The sequence below is a fragment of the Bombus flavifrons genome, chromosome 5, assembly GCF_040668555.2.
Source record: "Bombus flavifrons isolate JBK064 chromosome 5, iyBomFlav1_principal, whole genome shotgun sequence".
In the NCBI taxonomy this organism is placed as follows: Eukaryota; Metazoa; Arthropoda; class Insecta; order Hymenoptera; family Apidae; genus Bombus; species Bombus flavifrons.
The window spans coordinates 16,967,269-16,994,906 of record NC_138446.1 but is presented as its reverse complement, the minus strand read 5'-3'; the positions used below and the strand labels follow the sequence as shown (position 1 = coordinate 16,994,906).

General features: G+C 29.7%; 8 protein-coding genes across 20 annotated transcripts; 4 read left to right on the top strand and 4 right to left on the bottom strand.

Moving 5' to 3' along the window:
- The first annotated feature begins 85 nt into the window (after nucleotides 1–85).
- LOC138180025 (RNA-binding protein RO60) lies at nucleotides 86–6,061 on the top strand. Of its 2 annotated transcripts, none has more exons than XM_069113434.1 (8): nucleotides 86–372; nucleotides 942–1,149; nucleotides 1,231–1,597; nucleotides 1,678–1,889; nucleotides 1,963–2,168; nucleotides 2,251–2,371; nucleotides 2,446–2,852; nucleotides 2,926–6,061. In XM_069113434.1, exons 2-8 carry the CDS (start codon nucleotides 955–957, stop codon nucleotides 3,056–3,058), a joined length of 1,641 nt encoding a protein of 546 aa, XP_068969535.1. In that variant the 5' UTR covers nucleotides 86–372; nucleotides 942–954; the 3' UTR covers nucleotides 3,059–6,061. The 2 variants fall into 2 exon arrangements, with proteins under 2 accessions (XP_068969535.1, XP_068969536.1); XM_069113435.1 differs by lacking the exon at nucleotides 86–372 and adding an exon at nucleotides 410–691.
- Nucleotides 6,062–7,473: 1,412 nt separating this feature from the next.
- Nucleotides 7,474–11,224, bottom strand: Hsc70-3 (heat shock protein 70 cognate 3). Its single transcript, XM_069113433.1, has 6 exons — nucleotides 11,067–11,224; nucleotides 10,291–10,434; nucleotides 9,783–10,203; nucleotides 9,301–9,666; nucleotides 8,811–9,214; nucleotides 7,474–8,693 (listed from the first exon to the last, which is right to left on the bottom strand). The coding sequence occupies exons 2-6, from the start codon at nucleotides 10,410–10,412 to the stop codon at nucleotides 8,039–8,041; spliced, it is 1,968 nt and encodes a 655-aa protein (XP_068969534.1). The 5' UTR covers nucleotides 10,413–10,434; nucleotides 11,067–11,224; the 3' UTR covers nucleotides 7,474–8,038.
- Nucleotides 11,225–11,933: 709 nt separating this feature from the next.
- On the bottom strand, nucleotides 11,934–14,162 carry Pbgs (Porphobilinogen synthase). 2 transcript variants are annotated; one of them, XM_069113450.1, is made up of 7 exons: nucleotides 14,008–14,162; nucleotides 13,697–13,769; nucleotides 13,492–13,620; nucleotides 12,979–13,126; nucleotides 12,702–12,921; nucleotides 12,404–12,636; nucleotides 11,934–12,328 (listed from the first exon to the last, which is right to left on the bottom strand). In XM_069113450.1, the coding sequence occupies exons 3-7, from the start codon at nucleotides 13,611–13,613 to the stop codon at nucleotides 12,041–12,043; spliced, it is 1,011 nt and encodes a 336-aa protein (XP_068969551.1). In that variant the 5' UTR covers nucleotides 13,614–13,620; nucleotides 13,697–13,769; nucleotides 14,008–14,162; the 3' UTR covers nucleotides 11,934–12,040. The 2 variants fall into 2 exon arrangements, with proteins under 2 accessions (XP_068969551.1, XP_068969550.1); XM_069113449.1 differs by lacking the exon at nucleotides 13,697–13,769 and having other exon boundaries at nucleotides 14,008–14,032.
- A 460-nt stretch (nucleotides 14,163–14,622) lies between these two features.
- Nucleotides 14,623–16,337, top strand: LOC138180012 (E3 ubiquitin-protein ligase RNF14-like). Its single transcript, XM_069113362.1, has 3 exons — nucleotides 14,623–15,709; nucleotides 15,783–15,950; nucleotides 16,026–16,337. The coding sequence occupies exons 1-3, from the start codon at nucleotides 14,747–14,749 to the stop codon at nucleotides 16,230–16,232; spliced, it is 1,338 nt and encodes a 445-aa protein (XP_068969463.1). The 5' UTR covers nucleotides 14,623–14,746; the 3' UTR covers nucleotides 16,233–16,337.
- On the bottom strand, nucleotides 15,942–17,568 carry LOC138180015 (protein SLC31A2). 2 transcript variants are annotated; one of them, XM_069113375.1, is made up of 6 exons: nucleotides 17,179–17,568; nucleotides 16,991–17,117; nucleotides 16,734–16,772; nucleotides 16,546–16,644; nucleotides 16,368–16,485; nucleotides 15,942–16,226 (listed from the first exon to the last, which is right to left on the bottom strand). In XM_069113375.1, the coding sequence occupies exons 2-5, from the start codon at nucleotides 17,115–17,117 to the stop codon at nucleotides 16,382–16,384; spliced, it is 369 nt and encodes a 122-aa protein (XP_068969476.1). In that variant the 5' UTR covers nucleotides 17,179–17,568; the 3' UTR covers nucleotides 15,942–16,226; nucleotides 16,368–16,381. The 2 variants fall into 2 exon arrangements, with proteins under 2 accessions (XP_068969476.1, XP_068969475.1); XM_069113374.1 differs by having other exon boundaries at nucleotides 16,546–16,772; nucleotides 16,852–17,117; nucleotides 17,179–17,562.
- A 100-nt stretch (nucleotides 17,569–17,668) lies between these two features.
- CkIIbeta (casein kinase II subunit beta) lies at nucleotides 17,669–20,232 on the top strand. 7 transcript variants are annotated; one of them, XM_069113370.1, is made up of 6 exons: nucleotides 17,669–17,918; nucleotides 17,999–18,086; nucleotides 18,531–18,606; nucleotides 18,847–18,949; nucleotides 18,999–19,398; nucleotides 19,522–20,232. In XM_069113370.1, exons 3-6 carry the CDS (start codon nucleotides 18,535–18,537, stop codon nucleotides 19,628–19,630), a joined length of 684 nt encoding a protein of 227 aa, XP_068969471.1. In that variant the 5' UTR covers nucleotides 17,669–17,918; nucleotides 17,999–18,086; nucleotides 18,531–18,534; the 3' UTR covers nucleotides 19,631–20,232. The 7 variants fall into 7 exon arrangements, with proteins under 7 accessions (XP_068969471.1, XP_068969469.1, XP_068969474.1 ...); XM_069113368.1 differs by having other exon boundaries at nucleotides 17,669–18,086; XM_069113373.1 differs by lacking the exon at nucleotides 17,669–17,918 and having other exon boundaries at nucleotides 18,030–18,086; nucleotides 19,017–19,398.
- A 971-nt stretch (nucleotides 20,233–21,203) lies between these two features.
- Nucleotides 21,204–24,836, top strand: Mps1 (dual specificity protein kinase monopolar spindle 1). 2 transcript variants are annotated; one of them, XM_069113355.1, is made up of 7 exons: nucleotides 21,204–21,406; nucleotides 21,635–22,680; nucleotides 22,761–23,477; nucleotides 23,555–23,715; nucleotides 23,801–24,012; nucleotides 24,088–24,471; nucleotides 24,557–24,836. In XM_069113355.1, the coding sequence occupies exons 2-7, from the start codon at nucleotides 21,656–21,658 to the stop codon at nucleotides 24,581–24,583; spliced, it is 2,526 nt and encodes an 841-aa protein (XP_068969456.1). In that variant the 5' UTR covers nucleotides 21,204–21,406; nucleotides 21,635–21,655; the 3' UTR covers nucleotides 24,584–24,836. The 2 variants fall into 2 exon arrangements, with proteins under 2 accessions (XP_068969456.1, XP_068969455.1); XM_069113354.1 differs by having other exon boundaries at nucleotides 21,204–21,548.
- Nucleotides 24,837–24,839: 3 nt separating this feature from the next.
- On the bottom strand, nucleotides 24,840–27,607 carry LOC138180009 (nucleolar complex protein 4 homolog B). Of its 3 annotated transcripts, XM_069113357.1 has the most exons (7): nucleotides 27,358–27,607; nucleotides 27,167–27,288; nucleotides 26,972–27,074; nucleotides 26,330–26,743; nucleotides 26,202–26,249; nucleotides 25,757–26,120; nucleotides 24,840–25,687 (listed from the first exon to the last, which is right to left on the bottom strand). In XM_069113357.1, the coding sequence occupies exons 2-7, from the start codon at nucleotides 27,257–27,259 to the stop codon at nucleotides 25,183–25,185; spliced, it is 1,527 nt and encodes a 508-aa protein (XP_068969458.1). In that variant the 5' UTR covers nucleotides 27,260–27,288; nucleotides 27,358–27,607; the 3' UTR covers nucleotides 24,840–25,182. The 3 variants fall into 3 exon arrangements, with proteins under 3 accessions (XP_068969458.1, XP_068969457.1, XP_068969459.1); XM_069113356.1 differs by having other exon boundaries at nucleotides 27,167–27,607; XM_069113358.1 differs by lacking the exon at nucleotides 27,358–27,607 and having other exon boundaries at nucleotides 26,972–27,112; nucleotides 27,167–27,302.
- Between the last annotated feature and the right edge of the window lie 31 nt (nucleotides 27,608–27,638).

Here is a 27,638-nt window from a genome sequence, read left to right as displayed (position 1 = left end):
TTTAAAAACTAGTAACTAAAGAAAAATTTAATGCGTGCGCATGCAACGAATATTCACTATTGTCTCGTATATTACGGTAAAAGAGATCTTTTGAAAAATACTTAAAAATTCATCAAATTTTGATAAAGAAAAAATCAAATGCATATAGTAGACAAAATGTTTAGAAGAAGAATCTTGTTTTTTATTATATAAAAAATTCTATTTCGTTAACATATTTACTGTTTTCTGAGGGTCAATGAGCTTTCGTGCTTTGCACTTGACCCAGGTTCTACTCTGACCATATAACTTCTTCCGTCAGTACATTCTTGTACGTCATAAAACGTCGTACTGTATGGTTGTGTTTTCGGTTGTTACTCTTTCGATTAACACAAGGTAATAAGGGTTGAATGTACATAATGACATTTAAAAGTTTATCAAATTTTTTGCAACCGTACAAGTATTGTACCTCTATGATTTATGAAGCCAAGCATGCACTATTGTAATGGCATATCCCGTATTTTTATGTTACCTTATCAGGTCATTCAGTGATACCTGTTACTATGTCCTATTATACACTGTGTGTGTATGAAAATTAGCTCCTTTTACAATTTTCTTATAAACAATTACTAATACTTGAGTCAAAGTTAAAAAGATCGTTCATACATATACACGCTTACAAACATACATGATTAAATAAAGTTGTAAATATATGGTATTCAAAATTACATTTCTAATACATTTTAATAAAGTTACTTGAACATAGATTTTTTAAAAATATACTGTTATTGCTAATTGTCAATTATATATATGTTTCTCTATATTTTGTTAATGGATTATTGTTACGTAACTAAATATACAGGAATAAATTCTAACTGTATAACTAAAGAAAGCTTTTGTATAAATAAAATAAAAAAAAATTCTTATTTTACATACTCTCTAAATTTATAAATTATTCTTTATAGTATTGTGTAAGAAATGGCGGTAGATTTGGATCCAAATGATCCTGAAGTACGATTATCACAATTTCTTTATGTTGGTAAAGAATATCCTGATTATCAACCTGGAAACTGGTTTGTTCATGATTATTTTTTGGCTAAAAATGTCCTGTCTATTGAAGAATTAGCTGAAAATACAGAGAAGCAATTATTACCAATTGAAATCATCACAAAGGTAAGATCTCATGATAAATATTAATATCAATTATATATAATTAATTTATGATAACGATTTAAAACATTTTATCTTTTACAGGCATTTGAAAGTAATCTTGTCCCTAATCCAGAAACATTGGTATTTGCTCTTGCTGTTTGCTGTAGACAGATGAAAAGTGAAAGTTTACGTCATGCAGCATATACAGTTTTAAACAAAATTTGTATATCACCACAGCATTTCATTTTGTTCATAAAATTTGCTTCTCAAATAAGTAAAAAAAAAGAACTTGATGCAACTGGTAGTTCAAAACATGGATGGGGTCAAGGTTTAAGAAAAGCTGTAAATAACTGGTATTTATCAAAAACACCAATGGAATTAGCAAAGTGTGTTACAAGATATAAAGGCAGATATGGTTGGAAGCATAAAGATATTATAAAATTGTCTCATCCTGTACCTCTTAATCCTGGTATTTGTCTAATTTATTTAATATTTATTAATCATATATAAGTAAACATAATTTTAACTAAACAGTACGCTGCTAAATAGGGGGTGGAATGGTCCTTAGATATGTAATACATGGTTTAGAAGAAGTGAAAAAATACTGTGCAGAAGATCCCACACTTAAAGAAATTTTAGATTATATTGAACATGTCGAAGACTTCAAACACTGTACGGATGAAGTACGAGCAGCAGGTCTTTTGGAGATGTACAAACTAACATTAGATCATGTACCCGGACACTTGCTGAAATCTAAAGAGGTATGACTAAAAGACAACTAAAATTCTTTAGAAAATAAGATACACTTGGTTTATAATTATGAATAATATGTAGGTTTGGAATGCACTAATACCATCGATGAATTTAGTCATGCTTTTAACCAATCTACAAAGAATACACAATCTTAAATTACTGAAACCAACCTCGCCAACAGTTTCCAAAATAATAGATCAAATCACTAATGAAGAAAATATTGCCCGAGATAAGGTTCATCCAGCTTTAGTATTAGTTACAATAAGAAATTATGAAAATTCTGGAAAGTAAGTCGTAAAATAAAATAATTTCCAGTGTGTCTTCCTTTTCTATATTTTATTAATATTATCTAATATGTAACTTTTGAAGACCATTAACGTACGAAAAGAGAAAAATCAAAGAACAAATTGATAAACCATCACCAGCTCTGTCTAAACCAAATTCTAAAATCATTGATGCCCTTTACAAAATGTTGAATATTTCCTTCTTTGTAAGTATAAATAAAAAATGCTCATAAAGCATTTATATATGTATTTATTTACTATATTAATTATTTTTATCTAGCATATTCAACCAACTGGTTTACGTTATATGGTGACGATCAATACGAATAAAGCAATGTTGGAAACAAATACTTGGCGTAGCGGTAATGTGAATGGTGCAGAAGCAGCGTGCATGATTGCACTTGCACTTCTTCGTAGTGAGAAGAGCGTCACCATTGTCACGTTTAAGAATCTTGGAATTCATGTTATGAACATTGATAAAACAGCTTCTTTTGGTCAAGCTATGAAAAGATTACAACAAATGCCTGGTGGAAACATAAATTTGGCTAAACCAATATCATGGGCTGCTCACCAAAACTATAAATACGACGTATTTATTAACATTGTAGATCAAATATTTGAGAAGTTTGATACATCCGAAAAAGCTCTTGAGGCATATAAAACAAAACTCAAACTTACGAATACAAAGTATGTCTTTCTAAATTATTTTTTCGCAGAAATTATCATATGAACATATTGTACATTATTTAATTCTTTTCAGATTAATAAATTGTGCTGTGTGCTCTTCGTCGACTTATCGCAAGCAGAAGAGTGACAAGAATGTTTTGACAATTAACGGCTTTGATGCTAGTGTTCCTGTAGTTATACAGGCTTTTGCAAAATCTCTATTTTAGTCACTGCATGCGTAACAATTTCTTCTTTGGCAAGCAGTACTAACTAATCAATTATTACGCTTTGAAAATGACATTAATTCGATGTTTAAACAGATAAGTCTAAAATAATTTTTATGAGTCCATCGATTAAGAAATACTTCAAAATAGTTAGATTACTACAAATCAGACTCGTAAAATAGTTTCCAATAATCTATAAATGTTGCTAGTCTGATACTTATACGGTAGTCAGAGCATGCACTAGTTGAGCATATAAAATAATTGAAATTAAACTTAAAATCACTATCAACGTGCAACTTTTGCATATTTGTAAGTACCACAAAAACTGGTAAATGAGGTTTAAACTTTTTCGTTTATTGAAATTCTGCTATTAAAACGAAGGAGATTATTAATAAATGATAATGTTTGACTATTCAAAAGGACACATTTAAATAGAATGTAAAAACAATTTATCTTAGAATGCCGAAAAAATTATTTAGTCTAAACGAATTCTTTCTGTACTGAAATATTAATATTGACAATTCACATCAATCATTTTAGTACAAAACTATACTTATACGTTTAATGTACATTTCTCCTTTGTTTTTTTAACCCCTTTCCCTACGATTTAAGTTCCGAATGCAATCAAGAAAAAAAAGAGTTTGTCGCATGTTGCCCGAAGGACGTACCACGGTTCTCGCACGTGTTCTTCATGTTTGGCCCGAAGGACGTACTTTGAGTCTACCACGACGTTGTAGATTAAGGGGTTAGGTTTTATATGATGAAAGGAAGAACGATTCGGCACTTAATTATTTTTCATTTCTAACTGCTAATCCTATAATTATATCATGTTAATACTAACACATTACTAAACATTACTAAATAATTACTGCATGTTTTTAGTGTTTAGGGTGAGCTGTGTAACTTTTGATAGTGATTTTATTTGTCTTTAGAGAGTGATCCAACAAATTTTGTAAATATTTATTTAAAAGAACGATACAATGATAAATGAATTAATAATTGACAAGTAAATGAATGTGATACACCTGTGATCAACCACTTGATTAGATAAATGAAAATGTTTGAAACGGCATGGGCCATCTTGTATCATTTAGAAAACAGGTACATGTTTACTAATTTATCGCTTTCCATTTGATAAAATTAGTTGCACAGCTAAAAAAATTAGGATAAGACTGCATATTAGATACAAAATAAGTATCTTAAATAACCTAAGGTGCATTTTTAACTAATGGTAAAAGATACTTTTACTTTAATATTGCCTGCTTATTTCCACTGGTTGGCGGTAAAGCTTTCTGCAATATCTTTAATAAGATATATAGATGTAACGTGATTTTTAAGATGATACATTATTGAAGACTGGTGTGCTTCTGGAAATTCCAATAAGAATTTAAAAAAAAAAGATAGAAATGTTGAAAATTTTCCCACTGTGATATGCATTTAGCCCCAAAGAATATAGATTTACATTAGTATAATTTTACTGTTATTTCATATTTGCCATATCCAAAGTAAATGCGACAAATACTAAATACACTACTAATATAATACTGTGATACAGAGTACATTGTTATTGTTCAAACTAGGTGAAAAAGTAAGTAAATGTAACCAGAGGCGCACCATGTATCTGCTTCATTTGTTGATTAGTATCTATATCTATTAGCACATCAGTTTTTGTTAAAAAAAATGTGGCAGTATCGAGAGATACCTCTGCTTCTATTTCGATCCTTGAATTACCCTCGTGGGATCCTTTGATTTCCAAAGCGAGAAGCAAACTCTTCTTAAGAAATGTTGCTAAAAAGTACAGCGTGGATGGATTCTCAGGTCTGACAAACATTTAAATTAAGTGCTTAAATATTCACGTGTTCTTTCCAGCCTACTTGGTAATTCATAGATCGACGTTAATTACATATTATTAATTTTAATACATATAAATCTGCAAAGTATAAGAACATTATAGTTTCTTCAAAGAGAAAAAGTAAGATTTAAACAGAATTATGTTTGTAATACCGAAAATAATTATTGTATGAGAAGTTAAATTTTTCCGAATGAAGTTCATTCTGTAATCTTCAGCCTTAGTTGCGCGACGCCTTAGAGGACTATCTAAAAATTATAAGTTATTAGAAAATAATATTTTTAGATAAATTTTTGGTAATAGACATTTATGAAGTTTTATATTGCATTTGGAAGATTATTTATATAAAGTATTAACACTTAGTCAACCGCGCGTGCCACACCGAACTATACGTTTCTCATCGTGCTCGAACAAGTCAACACCACTAAATTGGTGTATTTTATTATATACTGTACTTTATAAAAGCTGAAAAAGTCCAATTACTTGGAAACAATTCCATGTAAACAATAACTGATAATAATAAAAGAAAAACGCGTTCCTAAGGTCTAAATGGGAGATCCCCGATCGACCGTGTAGCGATTTACTTTAATGTGGGGAGATCTCTCCATTCGGTTGGCTAAGTGTTAAATTTTGTCGTCTCATAAAAGGGAGGAAATTAATTTTTTTCATAAAAAACATTACGAAAGATAGACGAAAAAATATTTTAATAGTCGCGCATCTAGTTATTATTTACTCATTAAGAGTAATAGAATATATGCTACATCTATACTTGTAGCTTATTTTATTCGTTTACATCATGCAAAGTAGTTTAACATACATGTTTTTATTTAACGATCGAAGAGAAACATATAAATTTTAAAATAATCATTAATTATGTATTATATCACTGTCATTTTACAACTGCCATTTTTATTGCATATTATATTTTACGATCTTTGATTGACTTGGCAATGGTATTAAAACGTAATGATTATCAATATTGTAATCATTAATCATAAAGAAAGTATATACTTTTAGATTTTTTAATGCTTTCGATGAAATTATGAAGAAAATTTCTTTTCGATCGTATAGCTTAAATTAGGCATGTTCATTGTCTATCGTAAGAATACGTCCGATGTTAAAAACGGAATGTTAAAAAGAAAAAAAAAAAAGAAAAACATAAAAACTACCGCAATGCAAAAACAGATCCACCTGGAAAGATACTGTACACGTGCGCTTTTCTTTTAAAGTCCACACAAGAGTTCAGGTTGTACTGTTTTACCTATGGAAATATGAAAAACAACATATTCAATGTGTTCATGCTAGTTAAGAAGAAAAAAGAATATTTACCGTAAGAAAAAAAGGAGAAATAAAAATTTTACATTTCGTAATGAATAATGTACGTAATGCATAAAAAGATAAAGCAAGTTCAAAGAAAAAAGTTAGCTTCCTTATAAGAAATGATCTGGTTTTTCGATCTGAGATATTTAATTTTCATCAGGAAGCACAAATTATTCATTTCATGAATATATATTCATATAAATATTTTACACACGAACATACTGTTGATTAATTATCGGAGTCTCGACTTATACATAATTGTAATGACACGTTCCTTAGGATTAATGAGATTCAAAAAAGAGGAGAAAAACTTATTGTACCTGCATTTTTAGTGTACTACCCTCCGATGATCCGTGAGAAAAGTGTTCACCATCTATCACATATAAACCTTTTTAAGCAATGCCAAAAAAAAACTGTTGAATGTTACGATTGTACAAAAAGAATTAAAAAATACCTCGTATATATTTTGAATATATCGACGGATTCACAATTGGGTTGCACTAATTATGCCTCCGAAAATGCCTACTTTTCGGCCTTACTGTTTTTATTAAAGGAAAAAGTACTCTAAACTTGCAAAGTAGACATTCATTTTAAGTATTCTTAATATGTATAGTTATCAATTATTTATTATTCATTTCGATATCTATTGCATTCATAAATGGTTTTACTCATTTCGATCTATGTCTATTGTATTCGTAGAAGAAAAAACATCGCTAATGTACGATAATATGTTTTTGTGCTAATCAATTATTATGCGAGATATGACGTCCTTTATTTTGTGTAATTGCGTTCGTTGATCGACAATAGTATTATTACTTTTTAATCTTGTATCTAATATAGTTACTTTTCTAAATTATAAAACCAAAATCTATACTGTAAAAAAAAGTCATAGGAAATTTACCACAGAAGATTCGTCTACAGAAAATGGTTGTTACGGGATTTCGACGTTATTTTTGTACCTAAATCTGTATGTGAAAAAAGTATTTAGTGACTGAATTGCTTCAATAAGCAAAAATATTAAAAAATTATACAAAAGAGTATATTATACTACTATTATTACATCTGTTAATATTATATTTCGATTAAACACAATAGGTATTTAAAACTATAGAAAATTAATCCTATCTGTGAATTTTCAATTGTTTTTGTTATAATATTAAATCATATCTTCAAATAAAATTTGTTCCAAATCTATTTCTATATATTATTTCTTTTCAGATATCTAGTATATTATAACTGAAAAGAGTACTTTTATTGTAATTTACTGAAAAAATGTTTATTTCCGTGATACTGATACATATGACATTCATTCACACAGAACAGCTATATTGTACATAGTACGATATAGTTTATCTACAGGCAGTAATAGGCGCAAGTCATACACGCTTGCACATTCACTCTGTCCTCACACAGCACATTGCAAAACCTGTAACGCGAATTACACAACTGCTTATTCCATTATATGTAATGAAACATACAAAACAATTAATTAAAATAAATTAACGCGCAGTATTTTTAGTGGAAACTAGTGAAGCTACTCTCGGTAATAAAATTCCTTCAATTAGATATATGTTCTTTTATCGAGAAGATTAAAATCATGACTGTTATGACAAATACGCTATAGTACAATACATAGATTGATCTCCACAGTCATGTATTGTTTACTTCTGATGTAACTTAATGGATAACAAACGTTCGTCGATCAGTCTTTTATACTCGACATATCAACGACGTATTAATCTCTGCAACATTTGCATGAGACTGTATTAATTCAGTCTAAATTAGGACGAATACAAGTACTGATCATATTTTAGTTAAAGCTCATCTTTCAGATCTTCTTCATCTCCTCCGGTTGGTGGAACTCCACCACCTGCACCCTGATACAATTTGGCAATAATGGGCTGAACAATATCCGTAAGTTCTTTCTTTTGTTTCTTATATTCTTCTGGATCAGTATCTGGATTCTCTTCTAACCATTTAATTTTTTCTTCGATAGCTTCCTCCATTTTGGCCTTGTCGGAATCGCTAACTTTTGAGCCAAGTTTCTCCTTATCAGCTAATTGATTTTTCAAAGAATATGCATAAGATTCGAGTTCATTGCGTGCTTCTACTCGTTCTTTTAATTTTTTGTCGTCATCAGCAAATTTCTCGGCATCCTTTATCATCCTTTCTATGTCATCGGGAGTAAGACGGTTTTGGTCATTGGTAATAACAATCTTTTCCCGATTTCCAGTTCCCTTGTCCTCAGCAGATACTTGTAGAATACCATTAGCATCGATTTCAAAGGTAACTTCAATTTGTGGTATACCCCTTGGTGCTGGTGGGATGCCAGTAAGATCGAATTTACCCAGAAGATGGTTGTCTTTTGTCATTGGACGTTCACCTTCGTATACTTGGATAGTTACTGTATGTTGATTATCAGACGCAGTAGAAAAGATTTGCGATTTCTTGGTCGGAATAACGGTATTCCTGTAAACAAATAAAAAATACATTTTTTATACAAACAATAAAATTATGCAAACAAATAAAATTATTTATATACATAAACATAAATATAAACATGAAAGATAGCGAATATTTTCTTACCTTGGAATGAGTTTAGTCATCACACCTCCAACAGTTTCAATACCCATAGTAAGTGGGTTGACATCTAGAAGTACAATAGCATCTGTATCTTGCTCTCCAGAAAGGACACCAGCTTGCACAGCAGCACCATACGCGACGGCCTCGTCAGGATTAATACCCCGTGACGGCTCTTTGCCGCCAAAGAATTCTTTAACTAATTGTTGAACTTTGGGAATTCTAGTGGAACCTCCAACGAGTACAATTTCATCTACATCTTTCTTATTCATGTCGGAATCTTCTAGGACTTTTTGTACAGGTTTCAAGGTACTACGGAAAAGATCCATGTTCAACTCCTCAAATTTGGCACGCGTTAAGGTCTCGGAGAAGTCTTCACCTTCGAAGAATGATTCAATTTCGATCCTCACCTATGACAGGATAAAGATATAAGTTATACAAATATTATTCATAGATATTACTAAATCATTTTCGAGCAAATTATAGTGGAACATACTTGGTGGCTAACACTGAGTGCTCTTTTAGCTTTCTCAACTTCGCGACGCAATTTTTGTAAAGCTCTACTATCCTTGCGAATATCTTTGCCTTTTTTCTTCTTATACAGTTTGGTAAAGTGATCCATTACACGTTGATCAAAGTCCTCACCACCTAAATGAGTGTCACCGTTTGTTGCAACAACCTCAAACACTCCATTATCAATTGTAAGCAAACTGACGTCGAAGGTACCACCACCCAAGTCAAAAACTAACACGTTCTTTTCTCCATCTTTCTTATCCAAACCATAAGCAATTGCAGCAGCTGTAGGTTCATTGATGATTCTCATAACGACAAGTCCAGAAATAGTACCTGCATCTTTAGTAGCCTAAATAAAAATAATCACTTATTTACTTATAGTACTAGTTCAGTACCTATTTTAATACATATTTAATCACTAATATCCTAATAATTTGTTCTCTAAACTACATATTTCATATTTACCTGTCTCTGGGCATCATTAAAATAAGCTGGTACAGTAACAACAGCATGAGTAACTTTTTTGCCCAAGTATGCTTCTGCTGTCTCCTTCATTTTACCAAGTACCATGGCAGAGATTTCTTCAGGTGCGAACACTTTTTCCTCACCATTAATTGCCATTCTTATATGTGGCTTGCTATTTTTTTCAATTACTTTAAATGGAAAGAACTTGATATCACGCTGTACAGTAGGATCTGACCATTCTCTACCAATTAATCGTTTGGCATCAAAAACTGTATTCTCAGGATTTGTGGTCAGTTGGTTCTTTGCAGCATCTCCAATTAAACGTTCACCATCAGCAGTAAATGCCACATAGGAAGGTGTAATTCTGTTTCCTTGATCATTGGCTATAATCTCTGCCCTTCCATTTTTATAAACTCCAACACTGAAATAATTCATTCCTCAATAAACCTTTCCATTAAACATCTATATATACATATGTCACTATTAAATGTTATTTAAACTTAATTACCAAGAATATGTTGTGCCTAAGTCAATTCCAATGACAGTCCCAATATCTTCCTTCTGTTTCTCTTCTTTTGTAAAAACAAAAGTTACTAAGCCTAGGAAAAATAGAGCTTTAACTCCCTTCATGTTTCTTCATATAAATGCTCTTCTGTAAAAGAAATATACAATTCCTGAAATTTGTACTCTTTAAATGCATAAATTATTTAATATGTAGTATTTTGATATAACCTTGCAAGTTTGCGTTTAATTATTAAATAATATGACAAAGGACATGAATTGTTGGTACATAGAAAATTCTAGCACCGACGTATAAAGTATAAAAAATTATCGCATAAAATTAATGCAATAAAAAAGTAAGCACTATATAAAAATTTAAGCAATATTAGGTAATATTGCATCATTATTTGTAAATGTAGTTAACAAGAATAATAGATCATGAGTAAAATCATTAATTCGTATAATGTTTCATTTCGGCAAACATATTCCGCTAGCTATTGTATGGTACATTATAATTATAAGACATTTAAAATACGTTCTTTTACATTCTGTTAGGAATTGAAGTTAACGATGTAATAATACTTTATGCGTTTTAAAGAAATTTGTGAAGGAATTCTTTTACTTAGAATAAAATATAAAAAAATAAACTGCAATATTTTATAACAAGACGTGGCAGATAATGAAGTGTTCTTAGGGTTCTATGAAGCTTTAAACGTAACACCGTTCTCGATTTATTAATATTTATATTTATTTAAATAATATTTGGCTATATTTGCTACTTACCAGATTAAATATACGTGCGCCTCTTTCTTCTTTTTGTAAGTAAAAAAACTTGATTATTCTCAGCACAAAATTACCGAACAACACGAATAACCAGGAATGACTGACTACAGGCCTATCTCAGTACCGGGATATTAACAAGCTGAATACGTCGTGGCCTACGTTGATTGGTCTCAAAGCATCCGTACTAAAGGAAAGGCGCGTGTTGGTTGGTTGAACTACATACAGTTGGCTGCTATCGATAGGCCCACGTCACAACGGTACCGTACTTCTGGAAATTTCGAGTACTCTTATGATTGGAGGAATCAATGCTAAGAGAAATTCATGTAACACGCGAAAACCATATTCATTCACTCGTTGTCATATCATATATTAAGAAAATATTCGTATACTTAGAACTGTTATATATAAAGATCTTTATTGTTTTTTTATGGACAGATATTTAATTACATTCTAATTATTCTCTACATAAAATGTCCATATAAATGTATTTATACATTCTACATTTATTCGTCGATTTATCATTTACATTTATTAGATATTTTTAAAAAGATTTATTACGTATAGATATTATAAGAGAGACATATGTACATATTAAAGGCATCATTAATTGGAAAAATAATCCTTTGATATGATAACCTGAATATCTAAACAAAAAGAAGACTCCTTTCTGTATTCTTTGTTTTGACGAACAATCGTTTCGACGTTTTATGTGTCTACTGCAACGTAAAGGAATGTAACGGTAACAGGACTTCTATTTTACATCAATTAACTATGTACATCATTTTTTTTTCTTCTATCATCATTGGAACATTCAGTCGACGTTACATCGTTTTATATCAATTTTACGAAATAATGAACAAAAGAATGTATAAATATATTTACTTTATTTACCACACCAAATATTAATATCATATGTCATGTATATTTAATCTTGCATCAATGTCCTCAAACATTTAATTACATAATTACTGATATTAATATTTACTTTTTGGTTGTAACATATCTAAAATTAATGGCGTAAAATATGTTATAATACAATCAGCACCTGCTCTTCTCATTGATAAAAGAACTTCTTTTAAAACATTCTCTAAATTTATTGCACCATTTTGAGCACCATGATAAAGCATTGCATATTCTCCTGAAACCTGATACACAAACATTGGATACTCTGGATGTGCATCTTTTGTATGTCTAACAACATCCAAGTAAGGTAAACCTGGTTTGACTATAAGCATATCAGCTCCCTCAGAAACGTCTCTAGCCTAAAGGAAAATATGTATTTACTAATATTTAGAAATTAATAGAAAATTAAAAGTTTAGAAAAGATAAAAGCTAACAGCCGCTCTAGCAGCTAATCCGTTACTTCCTGGAGGTAATTGATAACATTTTCTATCTCCAAACTTAGGTGCAGATTGTGAAGCATCTCTAAAAGGTCCATAAAATCCTGATGCAAATTTCACAGCATAAGATAAGATTGCAACTTTATTCATTAATCCAACTAATGCTAGTTTCTTTTTTATTGCACTTATCCTTCCATCCATCATATCAGAAGGTGCCACAATTTGAGCTCCTTTGTAAGCAAATGGATAATAAATAACATCATTTATATATATTTGAAAAAAACAACAATCTTACCAGCTTTTGCATATGCAAGTGCAACTTCAGAAATTCGCTCAATACTGGCTTTATTGTTTATACTCCCATCTTCATTTAAAACTCCACAATGGCCATGGATAGTATACGAGCATAAGCATACATCGCATGCTATTAGTAGATTTGGAAACCATTTTCTTATTAATGGTACAGCTTGAATAATGGGATTCTGTGCACTATCTGCATTACTTCCAATATGATCCTATTAAAGATATTGTTGTTTAATTACTTTACTTAGATCCTTTATGTAAAAGATTACCTTCTTCAAGTGTTTTGATACACCAAATAATAATATTGACTGTAAGCCTTTTGAAACCAATGGCTGTAACGTTTTTCGCAAATGATTAATGCCATACCGATAAACACCTGGCATGCTAGCAATGGGATCTTTAGCATCTTGTTCATCCCTGTAAATATGCACCTTCTATATACAAAATGAAACGTTATATAAAATTCTTAATTAGACATTAAAGTTTTCTTGCTTCATATCTCTGTACAAATTTTGAGAAAGCACAATTATGTATGTTTTTTAAAATTAATATAATGTTACTTGTTATACACTTATATAAGAAGCAAAAAATTATTTTCAAATAACATCAAATTGACCTCAAGAAACATTTGACCCCTCTTTTCACTTATTACTTCCCATCTGTTATTTTAAAATGCAAATATTAACATATTTCATAAAAAATCTACAAGCAATAAGCATAAATAGACATACTTACCATATATACGTAAATGAATAAAAGCGGTAGATATGAATTTCACTTACGTGATGAAGATAGGATACATGAGAGCATTAACCGTAATCTCTACATTTGGTGATTGCCATTGTCGTAAAACAGGATGAAAAATGCCACTGTGAAGAATATGCTTTGCTTCTACCTCTACCATTTTATTCCTGTACGATAAGTCTTTATTTATTTTAAATTAATTCCTGTCTCATAGAATATTCAACGGTTAAATTTCAACCTAACCTGTTTACTTCTCGTGGCCCAATTTAATCTCAGTTGTGCGTATATCGTTTTGCTATTATGCAGTATCTCTATCCTTTTGAATTTTATACAATGTATACTTTATTATTTTTTATTCATGAATATTTAATTTATTAATCTTATATTATCGTAATTTATAATTCTAATTTACTAATCTTATATTATAGTAATTTGATAGATTTAAAAAAACAGAAACATATTAATATAGAATTAATTACACTATGCTATCTTCATTGTCTCGTAAATTTTAATTCTTTATACCTATATTGAATGAAAACAGTTAAACAACTTACATATATTTTTCCCTCAACCGTACATATATTTTTCTGAAAACGGAACTGTAATATGGATTGCAAAATGATTGTCATGATGATAAGTCATCATCATCATGATATGTGATAATTCTTACTAAAACATTTGATCCTTCTATAAAAGTTTGTGATAATATTTTGCTGAATAATTATTTGCACATTAATTATATATAATTATTTGTGAATGTAAAAACTATTGCTTATATGTGTATGCGTAGAAACACTAAATATTATTTCATAATTACGCGCCAATATGAAGATAGGTAATAGTCCCTAAGTTTTCTATTTCATAGATTACACAGTCTATAGAAGAGATGATTTATTTGCAATAGTTGTTATCGTTGTACTTTTTTATTATTTCACTTTTTATTATTACTGTAGTTTAGAAGAGACGTGATTTCTTTATCCGATTTTCTTTCTTTCTTTATGCGTTCTTAATTTAACATACTCTTAATTTCGCAATAACTTCTTGTTTAGGCTTACTTGTTTTCGATCTTTTCCCATTCAAATCACGCCGTTCGAATATTTTGGTTACTCACTGTACTTGAGCTCCTATTCTATACACTCTATAGTTTCATCTGTTTTCTTAGCTATTTGTACACGTGCTTGTGAAGGAGGAGGTTGTTGACTTCTAGTTTCCTTTATTGGTGAATGTATTCAAGTTTAAAACGAAAAATTTGATAAAAACTACAAGTATCAAGTAATTCATAAAGCTTTGAAAATGTCAAGGTGCATAATTGATAACCAAAAACGACAAGAAGACGAAGTCTTAGCAATTTCAAGTATTTATAGCAATAATGAATTTTCTTATTGCAAAAATAATATAATACACTGCTACTATAATGTATTTATTAATATGAGTGGCGATTTATTAAAACTCGAAAATGTTGATGAACAAAATTCTCACTCAGTTCATCCTTATTTTATCAAATATTTGCCACCTATTAAAGTGCACTTGGAACTGAATGTTGATTATCCTACTGAAAGGTCGCCAAATTTTCGTATTATTTGTTCTTGGCTTTCACCTTGGCAAATATCTTTTATTTGTCAGAAATTAGATGAGATATGGCTGGAAAATAGAGGTCAAGAAATATTGTTTTTGTGGTTCGAATTTCTAAGGAATGATATCCTCCAATTCTTAAACATTAAAGACACATTAGATATTTCATTTATGTATATGACATATCGTAAGCCAAATCCAATATTTCAAAATGATATTAGAGCTATATACAGTAATTTATCTTGTGATCCATTACAATTTTTACTAAGTTATAATGAATATATAAAAGAGATTAAATTTCAAAATAATTACTTTGACTGTATTATATGTTTTGATAAATTTTGTGGACGAGAGTGTATAAAGCTCAAAAATTGTGGACACATATATTGTAAAAATTGTATACAGGAATATATTATTATAAAAATTAAGGAAGATAATGTAACTGGAATTACTTGTCCTCATTTAAGCTGCAATCTTGATATTACAACTAATGAAGTTAAAAGACTTTGTCCAGAATTATTTTCACAATATGAAAAAGCTTTACTACGTGTGACATTGAATAATATGAAAGACATAATCTTTTGTCCGAGAATTTCATGTCAATGTCCATCTATAAAAACTTATGATGATACATTAGGAATTTGTAGCAAATGTGACTATACATTTTGTACTTATTGTTATAAGGTATACGATTTTGTAATATAAAAAGGATAAGTACAATATAATAAATGCATACTACTTGAATGTATATTTTAAGGTATATCATGGGGTTGAACCGTGCGAAATGTCTTCAAATAGCAGACTAAAACTTATTGAAGAGTATCAAAATTGTAGTAAACATGAAAGAAAACAATTAGTAGCAAAATATGGTAGGAAACAGATACAAAGAATAGCAGAAGAACATTTAACACAAATATATCTAAAAGTATATATTAAGTTTTAACAATAGTAAACTATTTATATTTGTAGCAGTTTTATAATGTAATAATATTGTTTACAGAAAAATGCCAAGGCGTGCCCAAATTGTGGAACTATAACTGAAAAAATTGGAGGATGCAACAAAATGACATGCAATTATTGTCAGGCCTCTTTCTGCTGGCTTTGTGGAGTGCATATTAATGCAAAAAATCCATATGACCATTTCTTGGATGGTAGTACTAATTGTTATCGACAATTATTTGAGCAAGAAGAAAATACTGAACTATAACATAAAAAAGAAATATATTTTTATTAAATGAGAATTAACATGTAAGTTCAGTTTAAATGTTATTGAATGATTAATTGAAATATATATAATATGTATAAAATAGAATATTTTACATATTAGTAAACAATAACCTACTATTTTTAGTGTTGTCAAGCATCTTCTGGCATATGAACCTCAACAGTAGCTTCTGTTACAAACTGTTCAGCAATAACAGGGACTGTTAATTCATCTCCCTGGCAATGTACTATGTTATCTAAAAATAGTTATAAATGTTATGAGACTTTTAATATTTTCAAGAACAATTAAAACTTACCAGCACATTCCTTATCACAATCTAACAGAGTACGTTTTTCAAAAAATCGTTCCACATTCAGTTCTATAAGTTTTAGGCCAAATATCCAATATCCAAGACCTCCTCCCAGTACAATAGCAATATTTATGTATACATTATATGTCATAATAGCTAACATTAAAAGATAACCAAGAAAGGTATGTACAAACCAATGAAATACTTGAAAACTCCACGTAGACCACTGCATACTAGTAGAACAATATATAACAGTAACTTATGGTAATATTAATCTGCTTCTATAATTTAATAATTTATAAAATATAATACCAATGTAAAGAAACATGTTTTCTAATAGATCTTGAAGATATTTTAGACAGTAAACAAGAATTCTCTGATATTGTTGGGCTTTGATTTTGTATAAGGGTTGAAGTACTTTGATGTAATTTAATTTGTAAAACTTTCATACCCTCGTATAATATTGCAAGTGCAAATAAACCTAAGCAGGTGCAGAAGAAACTGGAAGTTGTAATAACATTATACTTCGGTAAAAGAAAGTTGCCTAAATTGTTTCCAAACCAAAACCACATATTCATCTACAAGTAAATTAGTACTTAATAGGATGATTGAAAAACATAATTATGAGGTTATACGTACTGTAATTAATCTTATTCTCTTCTAACATGTAGTGAATTTTAAGAAAATTATTCAAACTGATAAGAATTATAAATATAATTGCCCTCTACATTCTAAATAGCACCTAGCTTTACCTAATTGTTCAGTAATGACTCAATTGTATATTATTTACAGATAATACAGCTTAAATTCTATAAGCAGTTATAGTACTCTTAGCTTATACGCAATTACAATTGCATTTGTCATTTTAATTGTATGTTTATCACAAATAATATCAAGTTACACCCAATATCGTATTAAGAATACATATACAAAATATACTATAAAATTTTGAATGTAGTAATAGACATTCATATATGTATATATAAACAGAATATAAATAACTATCTATATCAAATGTGAGATACAATTGCAATATAAAAATATTAGATCTAGTGAGTTTATTAATTTTATGTTGTTAAAGTTGCTAGGAAACAGGTCACGTGATACTAATATAATATGCGTATCGGTTTTAAATTTTTTTGATTGTGGACAAAGTTCTTATCGGAACCAAAGGAAGAGCAGAAAAATGGCGTGGTTGAACGCCTATATTCTATTTAATTGAGTGTCAGTTAAATAAAGCGTAGGAAATTTACGGCTGAAGTAGTGTATTGGAAATACATTGATCGTTCATTGGTCAATGAAGTAGAGAAAAAATTGTTTATGAAAATATAAAAATTTGACTAAAATACTTATTATAAATATTAACGTTCATTCAACAGGTAGTAAAATTTCAGTATCTTTATATAAAACGTAAGGTTCTAATTAGAAAGGTTTAAATAAAAGAAGAATTTCTAAAAAGAAGCCGGAAGGTGGCGGATAGAATAAAGTACGGCAGCGCTATCTACATCGTTGGGACGAGCAAGCGTGGCTAATCAAAGCACCAAAAGGTAAGCCGTAAAGACTGTTTATTTTTGGGTTTTCATTCGTCCTACAAGGTTTTTTCTCGAGTAATGTGCTTCCTGGCCGTGTCGGACTGTACATCGTGTTTGAAAATCAGTTGACGAAGCAGCAATGACCACGGAAACGTAGGTGAACCGCCGGATAGGCTGTAACGTCGAGCATCTTGCCTAGTAAAGTGAAAACTCCATTTGCTCCCCTCACCCTGATCTCCCCATACCTAGCCTTTCGTTGGCGCCTTTCTAACCAATTGCCAGGCGTGCACTAAGTACTGACGTCGTATGTACGTGTGGATAATATACGGAGATCTGAGAACTTTTTTGCGCACGTATCTTTACGCATTATATACGAATCCTGCGCTCTTTTAACGCGGTGATCTCTTCTACTTCGTAGGCTGATAGGAAAAATATTTCTTTCATTTTTTTTATTCATAGGAAAATGAGCAGTTCTGAGGAGGTATCCTGGATTTCGTGGTTTTGCAATCTTAGAGGCAATGAATTTTTTTGTGAGGTAAGTACTTTTTTTGCCATAATATTTCATTTCAATTGTATATATCTTGACCCAGTTCACATTTTTGAGGTTAAAAGTTTTGAAGTTGTTGATTGTTCAAAACAAATTCCATGTCTGTATCACAATTCCGTATAAATTTTTGTTTTTGTACAATATTTGATAATATTTACATTTCAAAATTCAATGATTTAGCAATTATATTTTATATTATATAGAATTGTTAATACAATCTTCTTATAGGTCGACGAGGACTATATTCAGGACAAGTTTAATTTAACTGGATTAAATGAGCAAGTACCACATTATAGGCAAGCATTAGATATGATACTTGATCTTGAACCTGGTAAATATATTATTTACACCATGCCAGAAAATATCAAAGTACTTTTAAGCTTGTTTCTATCCTGTAGATGATGAATTGGATGGCCATCCAAATCAGTCTGAATTAATTGAACAAGCATCAGAGCTTCTTTATGGACTAATTCATGCACGTTACATTCTCACTAATCGTGGCATTGCTCAAATGATTGAAAAATATCAAGCTGGAGACTTTGGTCATTGCCCACGTGTATATTGTGAATCCCAACCTATGTTGCCTCTGGGTCTTAGTGATGTCCCTGGAGAAGCAATGGTTAAAAGTTATTGTCCAAAGTGTATGGATGTTTATACACCCAAAAGCTCTCGACATCATCATACTGATGGAGCATATTTTGGAACAGGGTTTCCTCACATGCTTTTTATGGTTCATCCAGAATATAGACCTAAACGTCCAACAAATCAATTTGTACCTAGGTAAGTTGAAATAAAACTGATTTCTATTTTAAAACATTTTTGCAAATGTGTACAAAAATTTGTTTGAATTTTAATAGCAAATATATAATTTTGTTAAAATTACGTAAAATAATATTTTTACAGGTTATATGGCTTTAAAATTCATCCTCTAGCATATCAGTTTCAACAACAGTCTGCATCAACGTTTAAAGCACCATTGCGAGCTGTTAATTATAATAATGGAAAACGTTAAGAACATTGCAACATAGTCTAGAACATTTTTTCATTACTCAAAATACAATTCCTAATTTCGTCCCTAAGGATTAAATAAAATATTATTTTTTATATTGATCTTTACACATCTTAGCAGGGCGCTGAAATACTAATCGTTTTGTTTAATCATTCTGTAATTTAAAGTTTGAATGCGACACTCTAACTTTTCGGATTTTTCCACGGTATTTATAGCGTACCGAAAAGATTAAGAGCGATGTACCAAACTATCAATGTTCAGCAAGCGCCATGTTCATTTTTATTTCAGCTTTAGTAACAATTTTCTTTCGTATCAAAAATCATACTTGTATGGTTATATCAATTCTGGTCGATTGAAACAACAAAAATGAAATACATACTTAAAATAATTACTAGGGAGTAAGGATGCAGATGAGAATTATGATAAAGTGTATCTGTTTAAATGTTTTACATCTCCGTAATTGCTACCTACTAGTGCTTAAAACACACGACCGATCTCGAAATACAGGAGCAGGTAGCAGCGGATATCGATTGTTTCTTTAAGCAAGAAAAACGATAATTATATAAATTGAAAATTTGTTAAATATAATTTAATTTAAATATTAATTAAGCTGCTTTAAAAAAGCAATTTATTTATACATGATTTATCTTAATAAATATTAAGCTCGCAGATAAATAAGGTATAAAGCAAATTTAAAAGTAAAGACTGTATATTATTCTATAAAATCTTGTTTTCTATCGCAATTCTTCGAAAACGTATTATATGCAAGATTTAGTGGCCAGAAACAAAATCTCAGAAATTTTCTGAATATGATATATATTTAACATAAACAGTGCATATTTTAATATAGTAAAATAAAATGATTAATACAATTTTTTTATTACAATTATTATAAGTGTTCAAAATTGTTATTTATGTATTAAACCAAATAAGTTATGTATTTTTAAACATAGTAATTTTTTAAACAAATATAGTTAAACTAAATTAAAATTATTTAAAAGTAAGATACATACAAGATACATTTTATTATGTATTTTGGATATCTTAAATAAGTACATTCTCGCATTTTTTCAATATCGATCTTCAACATTGTACATTTAATCTACTTTAACAATTAGATAAAAATTTAAATTTCATTGTAAAACATAAAATTCCAAAATAATTAATTTTTAAAATTTCGGTGAAGTGAATTTTCTCGTAAAATGTAAGCATTTATAATGTTCAGAGAATATGTATTAGTAAATGAATTGTATTTTATGTTAAAATCAATCATTGTTTTTCTGTCATTTGTTCTATATTACTGAATTTTCTTTCAAGTATAAACACAAATCATTGTAATATAACATAATATACTGTAACACGTCATTATGTAAAATATTAAAAAACATTATTTTATGTTAATTTTATTATATTAATTTAATAAAAAAACACCTTTTAATATTTAATATCAATGATACATTTGGAACTAATATACGTGAAAAGCGCTAATGCAATTTTGTGAAATATCCCTAAAAGTAGAATGTTGCGTATTGCAACACTGTTAGCATTAACCAATCAACGGCTGTACTTAAGGTTTGAATTTCATGACGTAAACGAAAAACCAGTATGATACAAACCAAACAGTTTAGAATCACAAAAGTCAATTATGCATTTTGATGAATATATTCTCAAAGTTAAGTGTTTCCGATAATATTTAATGAAATGTGTCTCACATTTTTATTAATGCATTCAAAAACTGTTTGTTGAGTGTTACGGTTCAAGCAATTTTTACAATTATAGGTACGATAATGCTTTCAGGCCAACAAAGTGGAAATAGTTCGAAATGTTTTGTTTTATTTAATCCTCACGATATTTTGATAATTTTTAAATATATCAAAGGCTCTGGATGTCTAATAGTTTTAATAAATTTTGATATTCTGAAGTAATATTATACTGTACATATATTTACATGTTTATTATTCTTTTTCTATTAGTGTATATTAATTACAGTATTTTTTTAAATATCAGATCTGTCAGCATAATAGATGCATGTTGAATAGTATGGATTATCAAAATCATACCATTTCACGACCAAAATTTCAACCAATACGTGTGAAAGAGTTATTGCATTTTTGTGAAAGTGATGATGATGAAAGCGAAGATAGACCACAAGACTCTGATAATGAATCAGATTCTGATGATCCTCAACCTCTACCACAGGATGATCATGTTGAAGATGTATTGAATAAGTCATTATCTTTATTCAATACAACATGTAATGAGTTAGATGGAACTTGTAAGGTTTCAGAGATAATTGTTTCTTCAAAACCTGAAGAATATGTGTTAATTAATAATGTAGAATCTAAGCTTGAAAGTAAATTAACATTTCACGAACATGAACATGATGTAATTGAAAGAAGTGTAAAGTGTGAACAATCAAACCAGATGCAATTAAATATTGAAAATCATGCACAAGAAAAGCTTTCACAAACTGAACACAAAAATAAATATATTACTAATATAGATATTAAAGGAGAATTAAATCAGGACCAACTTTTAGACCAACAGAGTATTTCCAAAATGAGCAGTAACAGGGAATCTATTACTTGTGCATCTCAATATTTTGAAAGTATATCACAATCTGGAGTGGATAATTTGCAGAATACAAATAGTAAGAAAGTAACAATAGAATCAAGTTCCATAATAAATGAAGAAAAAGCTCATAGTGAAAACATTGCTTCCACAAGTAAAACATTAATATCAGATACAGGAACATATATAAATTCTAACGATCAGTGGATATTACAAACTCCTTTAAAACATGCACCAATTAATTCTATATGCCCAGACCCATGTTTCTCTCGTAGAAATATTACACAAACACCACAAAACAAAGTATCTGATGTATCTAAGAATCATGGGTTAACACCAGCTACAATCTTATCTCATTGGTCTATAAATAACATAAAACAAACTCCATTACAGAATAAAAGTGTTAATTTTAAAGATTCTATGCAAACTCCAAAAAATTCTTTTTATTTTACACCAAGCATAGGAAAACATGAAACTCCAAGGTATATATATAATGCAATGTAAATAATTTACATAGTTATTATTAATTTCTTTTATTTAAATATGTATTATTTAATTATAGATATTTGGATACAGAAGGTAAGGTAAGAAGACCTTTATCAGATACAGGAAGTTTGGTACAAAATGATGCTTTTAGTAGACATTTATTACAAGGATCTCAACTTCCTAAAGTAAATGAAGTAACACCTAAAATTCAAGAAAAATCGTTATGTAAAAATTTATATAAAACAGATTTGCCAAAGCAAATATCTGAGACATCAGAAAATGTACATCTAGAATCAGATGTTAATGAAGAATTAAAAGAAAATAAACATCCAAATAAAAATAATACATTGCTGAATAAAGAAACAGTAAATAAAATACCAAATAATAAACAGGCTCCATCTTGTACTAAAGACAATAAAGATATCTTGAAATCAATGTGCAATTATCCTCAGAATCAGCATTCAGAAGTCAATAATCAAAACCAACAACAAGATTTAAATAAAATTGTAGATAAACCATCAAATGTACAATTCTCAATTCCATCTAATGTTCCTAAATCTAGGCAAACTAGAACTCTTTTTGTTAAAGGAAAAGAGTATTTAATTTTGGGTGTACTTGGTCAAGGTATGAGTGGAGAGGTTTTGAGAGTACAAGATTTATCTTCTCTTGAGTTGTGCGCTATTAAATGTGTTAATCTTAATCGTATGGACAAGGACTCTGCACAAGGTTGCTTAGAAGAAATTTCAATGTTACATAAATTACAAGCACCATGTATTGTTAAAATGTTTGATTAGTAAGAACTTATTTTACAAAAATATATATTGTACATATTACATATACTGACATTTACATTCAAGTTTCTCATTTTAGTGAAATTAAGTATCCTATGGTCTATGTAGTAATGGAAATGGGAGACACTGATCTCAGTCGTCTTTTAAAAACTATGTCACAAGAAAAACAGATTCCTCTTACAATGATTTTATATTATTGGACAGAAATGTTGACAGCCGTTAAGCATATACATGAAAATGGTAAATATCTTACTATAGGATAATCATTTATTTATTATATAATTTTTTATGTAATAGATTATATTTTACATATATACATTTTTAGGAGTAATTCATTCAGATTTGAAACCAGCAAATTTTTTGTTAGTACGGGGACGATTAAAACTTATAGATTTTGGAATTGCTTCTAGTATGAATGCTGATATGACATCTGTTGTGAAAAACTGTCCAATTGGAACTTTGAATTATATTAGCCCTGAAGCCCTAATGGATATTGGTGGAAATTCAGATTCTCCCTCACAGAATGTTAAATATAAAGTACGAAGATGACTTTTTAGATATAATCAAAATCGGAACCTAAAAGATAATAAAACAAATATATTTATTTTGTAGATAAGTTTTAAGTCAGATGTGTGGTCTTTAGGATGTATTTTGTATAGTTTAGTATATGGTCATACTCCGTTTCATCATGTTCGTTCACAATGGGCTAAAGTGAACGCAATAACTAATCCGAAGTTAAACATTCCTTTTCCTACAACTTTGCAATCAGAAGATGGTAATAAAGTTATGCCGTCACCACCAATCTTAATTGATGTAATGCGTAAATGTCTACAACATGATCCAAAAGCACGACCAACGGTAGCTGAGCTTTTGCAAGTGGAGTATATACCCACTAAAGAAGAACATATATCAGCTACAGTTCCCGAGATTCCAGCAAATATTTTAATGAAGATAAAGCATACATTAAGTGAAGATGAATGGCGACAATTGACATGGGTTTGTAGTAGTTTTTATAAAATACATTGTATGTATGATAAGAAAAATAACTTTTTTTCATATAAACTTTGTATTTTTCTTCCAGATTTTGGAGAATAGAAGATTTATATGAAAGTATTCAGATTAAATACTACTATTTATGTACATAGATATTTTTATACATAATAATCGATAATAATACGTGGAGCGCTTATTTAAATGTATCATAGCTAAGTATGGGATTATTTCAATACTTGTTAAATACTTAAATACTTGTTAAAAATATAAGATTGTATCATGATACGATTTTATTATGAAGTCCACTTATGTTTACCTATATGATATATATTAAGTAGACAATACGTTATAAATAAAACACGAGTGATCTATTAAATTAAAATATCTTTCATTTTATTATCACACATTCATGCATACAAATGACTTCATTTAACAAAAATGGTATCTATTGTGCTAAATAGCTGCATGGTTGGAAATCTAAAAATACATATCTACATGTTGCTCGTGAAATAATGTATTTTGAATCAATTCCGTTGCAATTACTTTTAGACTTTAAATAATACAAAAGTATGCAATATTTTCATACTACATTTTTTAACGTATAAAAAAACGCAGGAAGTTCAGCATCATTCTTTTTTTTTGCGTTTCCATTGAAAAAACAGTTCCGTTCTTGATAAAGATGCATATTGCACAATACAATTTTAATATTGTCAGTCAGTGCATTGTTGTTAATTGCCAATATTGCAATAATCTTTCACCTTTTGGTAATGACATTGAATTGGGTCTTTCGAACGTTAGCATTATATCTTTAACCTTATTTTTTAACTCACTATCGAATAAATGTCCTCCAGTACGTTCTAAAGCTGATGCCATATCGTACTCTACAGAAGGGAGGGGTTCACGAATGAAACGTGCAGCACTAGCAATACTTGGTACTATATGCCACTGTAAGGCTTTAATTTCCCAAAGACTACTAAGGAGTGCGTTACTTAATAAAGGATCTCGTTCTTCCATTAAAAATGGATCTCCAGCACCATTATTTTCTTCTGACGAAACTTCTCCTCCTTGTGGATGATCAATGAGACGTTTCAAGCCGGGATGCCTAAGTAAAAGATTCCCAACAAACAATAAGATAATAAGAATATCTTCAGGTGGTGCTACAAGAGTTAAACGCGCGAGTCTTTTTGCGAAAGCAGCAACTAATGCTTCCGGCAAGTGTCTAAAAATAAAAAAGTATGTGGTAATTTTTATATAACATACAAAAATATCATACATTTTAAGCACTTACGTTGAACTGAGGAAAAGATCGGACAAATAAAACAAACGTGCTTTGTATTTTGTATGAAAGATCTCTGGTTCAAACATAGAATAAAGCTTGGTAAAAATATTAGGATATTCCAAATTATGTTTGGTAACTAGTAAAAATACACCTTGTAATGCAAGTAAGCCAATAGGCCCATCTGCATCCAATGAATCCATAAGAAAATCTGTTAGTAAAACAGGTTTTTCTAAATGTGGCATTACTCTCTCTAAAAGAACTATTAATAATTGTTTATGTAACTGTGGTGTCAATTCCCAATGCATGACACAAGCCCAGACTTTATTCAATGCACGTCTTGCTCCAACTTGATCCCATATAAAATTTTTAGTAGCTAAAACAAAAAGATATGAATATATAAAAAATTATAATTTGCTTAAATACAAGAAAAGACTATAGAAAATATATCTATTACCTTGCTGTGGTGTACACAATAAATTCTTATTTTCACACATCTCATTTTCTGAAACATGATTAAAATTTAAGTTAGATATTAATGTTAAAAGAAGTGATAAGATCATATTTAATCTACTTAATTTATACCTTCAATTTCTTTTGGCAATGATAATTTATGTATAAGTTCCAACAAATTTTTAATATAAATTTCATGTGGTTGTCTTTTTGGGGTAAGAGATGGAAGACATTTCCATGTATAGTAAAGAGCATCAGGATATTCTATAATTTCTTGAAATCTAGATATTAAACTGGCATTGTCCTCCTCCGGTGAAAGTAACTTCATCAAAATGGGCTTTAACCGATGAAGTGGAAAATAATATCCCAAGTTGCCAATTGGTTCCAATGGATTTTTACCTTCTTCAGCCATCAGTTTTATAGCAGTAGTGAGAGCTTGTAGTTGAATGCCAGGTCGACATTTTTCCATTGATGTAAGTATCTTTTCCCATATTTCTTCATAACAATTCCTCAACCAGTTAACGTATCTTGCTTCAGGGCTTGGCTCTGTTTCAGAAATCTTATGGAAAAGCTATTTCAAGTTTTCAGGCACATACAAAATTAAAAAATAAACATGTATCTTTTATCTTTATGCTTATACTTTGTGTCCAAAAATGTATTTTCACAAAGTATTAATACATAAGAATTTACAATTCTTATCAAGAAATTCAGAGATGTATTGTATAATGTCAAATATTGCCAAACAGTAGAAAATACTAAACTATTTGAGGATACCTGAAATAGTAAGGGATATCGTACGTTCCAAATACATATCACCTCTTTTTAGGACTTCAACGAATATTGTTTCTATCGTGAGTAGGCAGGACGAAGTGGATTCCTGATAGAGTGATCAGGAATTTTAATAAATGACATAACCTTAAAAAGTTGATACATTCATCAATTTGAAACAATTTTAGAATTCGTACTTACATCCCATTGAGAAATTATATCTACTAAATTATTTGCGCGTTTTCTCGAAGTTAAAAATTCCTGAGCTTTTTGCCTTAAAAGTTTTGATGACATCTTTTGACTGGAAGAAGCGCCGGGAAGATCTGCTGCATCCGCCATCGTTGAATATAAATTCGGTAATAGCAAGGCAGAAAATTATCAAGAATACCTACGTGAATGTATTCTCTTTTGTATGTATATTCTTCTTCAGAATCAGAATCTAGAGAAACTTATTGCAAGAAATGTGCTAATTATTATTAAAAGTGGTAAGATATCCGTGTTAATTTCTCTCTTTTATTAACATTTTGAGTTTTGTAACACTGACTGTTGATATATACAGAACGTAATATAATAATTTAGAAATCCATTTACGAGCAAATTCAATCGAAGTATGTATTGAATGGCTGCTTAGGGATTTTGGCAGTTTTGGGCTAGGTTGTTTGCTCATGAAGTA